General features: G+C 36.2%; 1 protein-coding gene across 2 annotated transcripts; it reads right to left on the bottom strand.

Annotated features, from left to right (window-relative positions):
* Positions 1–3,483: 3,483 nt before the first annotated feature.
* LOC108680729 (probable ubiquitin-conjugating enzyme E2 C) lies at positions 3,484–11,065 on the bottom strand. Of its 2 annotated transcripts, none has more exons than XM_018169617.2 (4): positions 10,618–10,772; positions 10,097–10,211; positions 4,526–4,730; positions 3,484–4,202 (listed from the first exon to the last, which is right to left on the bottom strand). In XM_018169617.2, exons 1-4 carry the CDS (start codon positions 10,665–10,667, stop codon positions 4,075–4,077), a joined length of 498 nt encoding a protein of 165 aa, XP_018025106.1. In that variant the 5' UTR covers positions 10,668–10,772; the 3' UTR covers positions 3,484–4,074. The 2 variants fall into 2 exon arrangements, with proteins under 2 accessions (XP_018025106.1, XP_018025105.1); XM_018169616.2 differs by lacking the exon at positions 10,618–10,772 and adding an exon at positions 10,799–11,065 and having other exon boundaries at positions 3,489–4,202.
* Positions 11,066–11,410: the final 345 nt, after the last annotated feature.

Here is an 11,410-nt window from a genome sequence, read left to right as displayed (position 1 = left end):
AATAAATAACTCCTGGACCCGGGAGCGTCAACTTGACTGTGTGCGACAACAAAATTCGCGCATCGTATTTCCAGGCTTGAGCGCTCTAACGATCCACAAGGTAGTAGCAAAATTATTTAATAAATGAGTATGCTCTTTCTGCTTCTCGAACATGTATTACTCAACTGTACTAGTAAGATTTAGAAAATAGAAATGTCTGTGGAACACGTCTGCATTGTAAAGGAAATTATGTATTGAAACAATATCATGTTTGAGCACCATTCGTTTGATTTCAGATAACCATGTGCATGCGCGATGACAAATTTAGCCTTTACAAGCCACAATCTTTACGTGTATTGATTTTTAAACAGTTTGTTTGAGATCACATAGAATAGGAATCAATTTTGCCTAAATATTCAATGGATATTAGAATGGTTTAGTGTACCAGCAGGCTTCTCTCAAAGTGACATCTTTTGAGAGGGAAATTGTTTGCCATGTAAAATGACGAATTCCTTGGGCCGATTGGCCACGTTAAATTTATTTTCGTTGGTTCGATTTCAGGATTAACAACTTTAAAATTTCTAAAGGAATGCTGTGTGGATGCTTGCAGTGTTATTTTCTGAGATCAACATCCTGGAGCAATTGAACAATATCTCTCGACTGTCGAGAAAACTGCAGTTATGCGACTGAACGTGGCTCAAAAATTTGAAATGTTATCTAGAATTCTATGCTTACCGGGAAATTATGGTTAGCGCTCACAATATGAATTAATGGTTTCTGAATTCAGTGCTTTAGGATCAATTGAAAACTTGTATAACTTGTCGTTTGTGTACGTTAATGATCGACCTCACGAACGTTCAGTCCCCTCACAGGGGACATCTGACGTGTGTCTGTGCTCGTCAGAAGTCCTATGGGATTTCACGTTCCCAAGGGGATTGTTCCTGAGCGTCCCACCGCTGAGCTCGCGGTGTCTGACTGCGTGCCTCAGTTGGGTTAAGTTATTATGTAGGTAGGATTCCTTACATTTCCCTTCTTGTCTGTCTCCAAATGCTGTTGGCCTGCCTGAGGTTGGAGCGCGACCCGGACATGGGTCCAAATCGACAGCCAACTTATCCCCGTCCTCCGAAAGGGGGACCCTAAGCCTATGTTTTTTAACTGGGCCTAAGCCCCTCCTCGCGCTATGAAGCGAGACGGGGAAGGTCAATAACAACAACAACGAACGTTCAGTCTTCACCTGGAGTGGAAAACCACCAGGAACAGCATTTTCCTTGTTAGGTACATTGTAAATCTTCCGATTGATTGTTTAGATGCATATTTTGATCAAACCATATTCAATAGGGTTCATCATATAAAGCCTTTAATAAATTGCTACAAAATTACGTTTGGTGCCTAGCACAATCAATAAAACCTTGGCACATAAGACCTGTTTAATTTCGCACGTGTTAATATAACAAGTCTATTTCAATCACCTTAATTTAATTAGCGTTTATCTTGCATCGCTTTTCTGTATCGTTAACCCTTTTCGTAGGCGAGCCTAAGAGTTTGGTCGACAAGTCGAGGGAAAATGCTTGAGTAGATCAGTCTGTTACAGACGGAAAATGGCTTTCAATTTATTCAAGCGGACACTTGCCCTGCAAAACACGAATTGTGACCCTTGCCAGGTTGGTCTCTGATAAATTACGTCAAGGTGTTTAGATAATAAGTGACAAAACTGCGCTTCCGTTGACTAGTAGACTCTTGTGCATACATTTCTTTTGGCTGCCATACTCAAGCAGGGACCAAGTTTCGATCCAACCGTTTTAATAGGCAAAAATTGAAATTGTTTAAGCCGGATGACGCCTGGATCAGTGGAGGACTCTAAATACCGCGCCGATGGAGTAAAAATAATTTATTAAGCCAGCAGAATTTCAGAATTGTCGACGATTCTTAACTAGTAACATCGTGTAACGTTCACAGCTTGTTGCGGCCTCGAACACGCAACTCACTGCTCCAATTTTGCTTTGCTTAACCGCCCGGCCCCTCGCCGATTCTGCCCAGAAACTCGTACAGAGCTGGAATCGAACCCGCACCTCTCTGGTTCAATCTTTTTACTCTGAACCGTAACCACTGAGCCACCCAGCCCTCGCAGTGCCTAGACTGTTGAATGATTCATGCCTTGTCTCTGACTTTATGCAAGTGTGCAAAATTTCAGATTGATTGGACAGGTAGAAGTGTGTCAAATGTGGATTATGATATTTGTAGCAGACAAAATTATTTTTGAATTTTTTTCTATTAAATTTTTTTTTTGTTTAAGTTATTCAAACGCTCAATATGCTGCCCGGAAAAAAAACGTATATGTATTTGCGTACGAGCGAACTCGTCGGTACTGCGTGAGCCTGATAGCTCGAGGATTGGAGGCTTGGGCACCAAAATGGACCTCTCTCATAGCGTTATCTTTACACGATACTGTTGCGACGGCATTTACTCAACAATTGAATGCATTAGTCCATTACATGTACTTCTTAAATGTAGCTGATTGAATTTTCCTTGACTTCTCTGCAGACTGTCGGACATCCCGACTTGACAGAAATTCAATAAGATCACGGGATCTACAAATAGGACATACTAGCTGGAGTCGCGGATGAATCATCACACCGTGCCGCAATCTCGATTAAATCACTAGCCTATGTCTGGAACATCATTCGCACTGTTAACCTGAACGAGATCCTAGTCAAAATACGATTCTAATCGTCTCGGTTACAATATAATTCGTCCCAGCATGTAATGGCCGAACTAATGAGGGTTTCATATACCAATAAGGACCAATGAGAAGTTGAGGGTTTCGCGAAAAATGAAGGGTTTTCGAGGTTCCTCAGGAGTCTTTAAAATTCTTCTAGAGGGAGCTTCCAGTTCACCTCCAGTAGACAACTCGGTGCATCAGGCCACTTTTATTATCCTCCGTGGCACTTCCGTTATTAACGTTTCCTCTGTGCACTGGAGTCATCCGGGAGTGAACTCCTGAGCTATTCGGTCTGCTCGCCCGCCACCTCCAGCCACACACGTCAGCTTCGGCTTCTACCGAAGTGTAGAGCTGTGCGTGAGAGTGTGTGCCAGACTGGTTCTCAAACAGACTTGCCTATATTTTTCCCTTAGATCTAATCGTAATTTTCTAGTCATATATATTTTTCCCATCAATAACCCCCATGCGCGTAGTCTTCCTCAACTTCTTAACTCACAGATATCTGTATAAATTAACCGTGGGTTTGGCCATGCTGGTCCCCAATCCCCATCAAGCGTAATCCCTGATCAATGTAAAAAAGTGTCCAAGGCCGAATTTTCCAATGTAAATCGACGGTAGAAAATTACGAGTATTTTATGATGGTGCTTAGTATGTCAGTAAAGTAAATTGTACTTAAAACGGGCAGCGCATATTTCAGATATGAATAGTTCAGAGTTGAATCAAGTAATGGGGAGACTCATAGTTTTATTCACATTCACAATGACTTCTGCATGCAAACGGCTGTAACAGCAACACGAACTTCCCCACACTTGTGGCTACAACGCTAATATGAGAATACGTTTCTTTTACAAACAATTGAAATTTAGAAATTTGAAAATAATAGCAAGTCATCCGCATGTAACAAACTTCCACCTCCACAGAAGGCAAGTAGTTAAAAGTCACGTAAAATAATGTTTACTGTGTAGTCTGTAATACGAACAGCAATAAATAATGAACACGGAGATTAAAATTACAGCCTACAACTAAAAGTAAAAAAACTATAAGTAAGATTGCTAGCAGTTTAAAATCATTGAAAAAAGGAGGGACGTCGAATTAGAAACGGAACGCAACCAAGAACGATTCAGTCTACAAATTATTTCAAGAATCGGAGGAGCAAGATCAGAGAGAAATTTCACACCGGAAAACGCTAAGATGGCTGGTTAAAAGAATATTATTGAATGTAAGCTGGAAGATGAATAAATTATGGACACAAAGGTGAAATTTCAGTGTGAGTGAGGAGGAATGGAATGCCCGGCCATGCACAGGAGAAACACAGGGCTGCAACTCGAACCCGAGCAGCCTCCACGCGCCAGTATCTTCTAAAATATGAGCTGACGTTATTTCGTGTCGGGCTTGTCTTCGCGGTTTGCTTTGTCGTACAACGCAAGAAGTTGCTTCTTGTATGCAACTTGGTTGGGCCAAAGCTGCGCAGCCTCAGAATTCAGAGGTGATGAAACATTGGGCTCTGAGAAAAGTTTAGGAAAATTAGATGCACGGATTTGAAAGAATATGTACCTATCTAATAATTAAAGCAAGCATTCAATAATAATTGAATTAAAATACGTGTGTGATCTCCTTACCACAACCAAGGAAAACATCCTGTCAGATTGCAAGCAATTGGTCATGTTCCTTTCACATATATTCTCATCATTGATCCTTAGAATACTAGATACCACTTATAGTACAGATAATCTCACCTCAGATAATACAGAAAAATTAAAAAATCACCTAAAAGAAGGTAAGAGACCTCCAGTTTAGGGCAAGTACTGAACTATAGAAGCAACTCACCAGCAAGGAGTGACTGCAGTGAGATGAGGAGAGCGTGTACGTCCATCAAGGGGGACCAGCGGCCAGCAAGGATGTCAAGGCAGATGTTGCCTCTCAAATCCACGTTGGGATGGAAACATTCAGTGATGAACTTCACCGTTGGAGGAGAGTATGGGTAACCACTGGGAAACGTCAATGACAATTTGTATGTCAAAGATTCATAGACCTGCAAACAAATATATATTAAACTCTGGATCCAAGACATATGTGTACAATTCTTATAAGAGTGGGAGCACACAATTCAGTCATGCATTTTACAAAAAAATAAATAAAGAGAAGTTATGATATGTTCCAGGAACAATGTCATTATTGATTCAAAAAGCATTTAGACTCTTGCTGTTTGTCTTCCAGCAGGTTTTCAGAGAATTGACTGTCCGGAGGAGCATTATGCAATAATTTCAGAGGCTTTTGCAAATAAAGCAACAAATTTACATTGGTTAAAACTACATCATTGAAAATAAAATAAAGAAACATATCAAGTGGGTACTACGGTACAACTTTTCAATTCAATACTACTTTAAATAATGGAGGAAAACAAATACACGTATAAAAATTTTGAGTAAAAGGCCTGAAAAAAATACCAACAGATTTTATCATTATATTTAGCAATTGTCATACACATATTGCAACATCAACTGTCCTACTTTCCAAGCAACACTTTATGCTTCAATAAAAAGACTTTGTTCAATATATGGTGTGTAGGTGCAAATTTCAAAGATTTTTGAAACCACACTACATTATTATATTATTTTGGGAGAAATTAATTAAGCATACAAGGGTTTCTCTATATATTTTCATCCATTCAGTTAAATGTACAATGCACCATCAGGGTTTGTACTGGTATTTAGAAAAAAAAAATTCCATGACTTTTCCATGACTATCCATGACCATCAATATCATTTTCCAAGACTTGTATACGACAGGTTTAGCATAACTGAAAGACTAATCGTGCATATTCTATCTTCTCCTACAGTTGATAAATAGCAAACGTGGCTCTTCAAAGGTGGCATGGCCCTTCAAAGCTGCTTCCCCTATATTTGACACATCAAAGTCTTTCGAGCACAATGTACATGATATTGCCATACCTTCATACTTTGGATGGCGAGCAAGCCAGTCACAATAAGCTTCTATTCTTAACCACAAGTCATGAAATTTACACTTTCCAGACATAGTGATGTAGAAATTGCATGCTAAAGATGGAACACTGATGGAACACTGCCACTGCAGATCAAAAAGTTGTCCAATGCATCTGGGCTCAGTGACCAAGCTCACATGATTGGAAAACCAATCAGAACGCAGGAAACAAGAAACTGCACAAACAGTTTAACACATGCGGCATAGAAAAAACTTATTTTTTCTTTTTTATCTGCAAATTCCATGACTTTCCATAACCTGAAATGAAATTCAATTACTTTCAAGGCCTGGAAAATGAAAAATCAAATTCCATGACATTCCAGGTTTTCCATGACTGGTACAAACCCTGATCATTTTCTAAATAATTTTTATATATGTACCTACCTAGATCATTTTCATTTGAGTGCTCTCCAGGGTTGGCAATTTTTTCAATTTTATTTTTTCAAATAAAAAATAAATAATTTTTATATTTATTCACAATATTTTTTTTTATTTACTTGATTTTTTTATTTTTTCAAGTTTTTTTGTATTTTTGAAAGGTTATTTTTTATGTTGCAATTAGCCTACTAACAATAACAGTATACGGATCATAATGGATGGCTAAAAAGGGCACTTATTGCCTTCAATAATGGTCAACAGGCCAAGGTGGTGCTTACCACTTTGGGATTTTTGGGTAAACAATTATTGATAAGTCTATTTCATTAGCTTTGTAAAGTTTGTATGGAGCAAGGTAACAAGCTAAATATTGACCATCTAACTGGCTACAATATACAAAAACACTTCAGGAATGCAGATCTTCTAAACATTGAAGAGTCACACAACAGATAGGTAGCTGATATGTGTATAGCTATTGATAGTGCTGTGCACAGTGCACAACACCATCAATAGATCTACTAGTTTTATGTCCTATAAATCTACCTGACTCTACCTTCTATACACACTGACTAGTAGTGACTGAGTGACTGAATGCACTGTTCCCATTTAATTCAGACCAATAAACCAATACTAAACATAAACTGAACGATAACCAAACAAACCTCAAACAACTTGAAATGAGAGTAATGTTATGAGAAAAGCTGACACTGTTTGAAATAAACATGTGCACAATTCAAACATTTTATTTCCATTCACTGCATTTAATTATTTTATACATAGTTTTATAATAGTAATTGTTTTGTTTCTAATTATAAATTCCTACCTATATTTAAAGACTGAAATTAAATATTTTAATTAGAATACCGTAAACTGGGGTTACTTTGACCGGCGGGGTAACTTTGACCACTTTTCGTTTTTTTAACAAAAACCCCCAAAACTCAAAAACGATTTGACATAGAAAATTTTTGTCAATGGCCATCAAAGGCCTAATACTGAGGCTACATAACACAAGAGAAAGATTTAAAAAGTTTGCATATCTAATAGGTTAAAAAATTAATAACGTGACCCACAAAAAAGAGCTATTATTTAAAGCCTGTTGGAGTACCCCCTCCAATTTTTTTATTTTTTGGTAAAATAACTCCAGGTTTTGATACATTGTAGTAGAACTCTTCTAGTTACATATGCAAAAGACAAATTTTAGGAAGGTGTCATAGTTTGCAAATGGGGGGTGCCGCCCCCCAATGGGGTAACTTTGACCACCTAATGGCAGCCGTGACGGGGTAACATTGACCGGTTTCTTCTTTATGTACCTCCATTACTCATTTATTTTACCTCAAAACTGCTCAATCAGTTCTGCCCCACCCTGTATAAGCTAGCTAACACATTTAAATTGTATATTGTAATCAATACCTATATAACAAATAGTCAAATAGTTAAAGACTACTTAAAGCCTTATAAGAATTAGCTAAGCTGCTAGCTGTGTACAATGTATTTGAACAGTTGATGCCTCTGTACCAAAAAACATTCAATTTATTGAAACCTAATACACACTAAAGGCAACAAGTTTATATACCAATTTGTCAAATGTTCATAGTACATTTATACTAAACCATGAATAACAATACCTCCAAATAAATTAAACACTGCCATTCAATATATTTGAATATATAAAAGAATCCAAAAAATCAAAAAAATAGAAAATCATGATTTTTTATAAAAAAGTCAAATGATTTAATCACATGATTTAATTATTTTGATTTGATCATTGCCAACCCTGGTGCTGTCATTCTTAACATTAAATTTTGGAAGCACATAAATTAATGAAGATCACAGCATGGTTCATTCCTGTTTAGCAAACAGAAATTTTGATTATTTAATGTATCTTATATACCTACATGTGCTGTACAATGGTGGCTGAGGAGCCTCAAGTAGACAAAGTTTATATAGAGACAAATAAATTATATACATAGATTTAACAATCATTTCATTTTCTTGCAGGAAATGGAAAAATTGGGAAAGAATAAAACTCATACCCTTAGACCTTAGATTGGAACCAAAAAACCTTTCAACTTGATAAACTCTGAACTTGAAAGCATGTGAACTAGTTCAAGAAAAGTGCATGCAATTGAAATTTTGTAGTATGGTTAGCAAAACATTTATTCGGTCACCCTTTTATTTTCAATGTATTCTTCAAAGAATGTCCAAGCTAGAGAAAATAGCATTACGTTTTCAAAACAAAATGTAATTTCAAAACATTTCAACGTGCAGAAATTCCCTTGACACCTTCAGAAACAATTATTTGTATAGTTGGAAAATACTAACATACTAGTTGCAATAATAATAATCCATTGAATGTCCTTTCATATTGATAACCACAGCTGTCTCTTTTTGCAGTTTTTGACAAGATTCAAAGTGGTATCAATTTTGATATTATCCTGTTGAACATGATTGGTGACATCATTCATGAGGTTGCGATTTGACTGCAAACTTCAAGATGGGCAAGATAAAGGAATTGAGTGTGGATTTGAGAAGCAAATTACTGACCTAGACAAATCTGGCAATGGCTATGGGTGTGTCTCAAAACACCTGGATATTCCAAGATCCACCCTTCAGTCAGTGATAGACCTTTGTAGAGTTTAGTAGGTACTGCATAAACGCTGCCTGGATGAGGACAGAAGCTAAAACTTTTTGGAATGATGTTTGAAAACTGTGTTGTTAGGTAAATAAGAATCTAGGTGTGGTATTGAAGGACACTGCCAATAGATTAGCCAGTTAGGGAACAAGTGTGAGTCAGCTTACAATACAGCGTTGTCTCAACAGGAATGGCCAGCATGGATGCGGGCCTCAATGAGTCCCACTCATAAACGACATCATGTTGCTGCTTTTTCAACATTTATAAGCTCTTATGTGGACAAAGAAGAAGGCTTTTGGAACCAATATGGAATGGATAAACAAATTGAGCTATTTTGACTTAATAATACAAACAATATTTGGAATTTAAAAGCAATCTAGTAATTTTATTACTTATATCCAAACAATATTTGGCGTAACATTTGCAAGGCTTTCCTTACAATGAGCAGAATACCAGCAGTCAACCATGTCCATGGGGGTTGGGTCAATGATATTTTTGGTTTTTCTAGAGTGATACCAGGAAAATAGTTCTAATTGATGGAATAATGAACTAAGGTGATTATATATTGATTTTTAATGAAAACCTGCAAAAATCTGCTCAGACTATGGTCCTAAGGCTACAATGTACAATTGTACATTTCAGCAAGAAAATGATTTGAAGCATATGTTCAAAGTTACACAACCACATGGCCTAATGAAATAAAGGCAAACGTTCTTCCATCATCCATGGCTATCAAATAGCCCTGATTTAAACCCACTTGTTAATTTTTGGCAAGAATTAAAATTTAGAATCAATAATTAATCAGGCATCCAAGAATGTCCAGAAATTGAAACAACTTGCAATTGAAGAATGGAATAATATCAATCCAGATACCACAGCAAATCTCATCAAAAACTATACAAAGAGACTGTCTGAGGTAATCAAGATGAAAGGACATGCAATTGTTGATTATTAATTGCAACTATGTAAATGTTATTTGTTCCAACTTCCAACTGTACAAAATAACAAAGGTTAGTTTTTCCAACTGTACAAATAATTGAGTATGAAGGTGTTGGTGAATTTTCACTTGTTAAAATGTCATGAAATTTCATCTTTTTCTAAAAATGTAGCTATAATCCCTATTACATACTGTTTAGTTCAGTCAAATCTTAGGGACAAATTATTATTAATTTTTGAGTTATTCAAGAAAACATTAAAAATAAAAGGTGTACAGATAATTTTGTCAACTGTAAGCTAAGAATATAGAATCTACATATATAAATACATAATAAAACACTATTAGGTTAAAAAACCAGGTTTAATAAGAAGAAATTAAAAAATATAGGCTAAATGAATAGAATTTCTTGAAAAAATACAATAATTGTGGACTAGTAAGTAGGTACTTGACTCACTGTCTCTTTAGGACCTTGGATGGTAGCTATCCATTTAAAAAGATTATCTCCTTCAGGGAAAGCTGAAACTTCCTTGTTTGGATTCATCATGAGGCGCATAAGCTCTCCTTGTAATCTGAAAGTAAGACCAATATTTTAATAGTAAATAGGAAATAGGAATTATAAAGTTGAAAATAAAATGGAATGGTAAATGGCATCAGTACAAATGTAGGTACAATCATTCAACCAACAACATTTGACATGTATATTATTCTATTCCATGTATATTTATTATACATTATGAATTTATGATTATACAATAATATTGATAATATTGTAGGTAGGTATAATGATGCAGATGCAGTGACACCAGTATTCATGATACTTTAACTATCTAGCTACTTATAGGAACCCTGCCCCCCCCCCAAAAAAAAATCAAGGAAGTGTCTGAAAAAGTTTCTGCTTCTGCTTTTCCATGCAGGACTAAATATGATTTATAATATTAATAGCCTTGGCATTTGTCACTTGCAGTTTGCACTCACTTCACACTTGTCAGAAAATCAGATCCAGATGGATGCAGATTGCAGAGCATGCAGAAATGAAATCAAATTATTTTTAAATAATTAAAACCAAATCCAAAAGCCTCAATTTATGAACTATTATAAAACAATGATTTGAATTATATAGCCTGAATCAGTGTCCAAGAACTTCAAGAATCAGTACCTTTTTGAGACAGTGTTACTGTCAACAAATGGAGGACCCTGATTTGTTGAATTTTTAGAGACAGTACTTTGTGGAGCCACATTCTGAGACATTATTATTTTTTCTTTAATTATCACAGAATATTTGAATTAAAATAAAATCCTGCAGTGTTTTGAGCTCGTCGGAAATCCTGGTCAAATGTGATGCGTTGTAAGCCGTAAGGTTTCAGACTTGCAGGAACACCCGTAGCACGGCAGAATCGGTTTGAATAAGAGATGGAAGAAGAATCAACCAATCACGGGCCAGAGCCCCAGAGTAGTTATGACGTACGTATCAGAATAACAAAGTTTTCATTTTTACAATTAGTGATAAGACTTACCGGAAAAACATGTTGCAAGTTATTTTTAAAATATGTAAAAAAAACAAGTCTATTACAAATTTTGCGTCATGTGTTCCATAACAAAAAACAAAAATTTTCCGTAACGAAAAACAAGTTTAAAGTAATCAACTTGGCATAAACACTGAACCATGGCTGAACAGCATGCAATATGAGAAGACATTGGTGCAACGAGAGAGCTATGATATGGAAGTCGACAATGGAAAAAATATAACTCAGTACTCACTGCAGTGAGT

This window comes from Hyalella azteca, unplaced genomic scaffold, assembly GCF_000764305.2.
Source record: "Hyalella azteca isolate HAZT.00-mixed unplaced genomic scaffold, Hazt_2.0.2 contig7632, whole genome shotgun sequence".
Classification (NCBI taxonomy): Eukaryota; Metazoa; Arthropoda; class Malacostraca; order Amphipoda; family Hyalellidae; genus Hyalella; species Hyalella azteca.
Note: the sequence above shows the minus strand (reverse complement) of the source record. Positions and strands in the feature narration are given on the sequence as shown.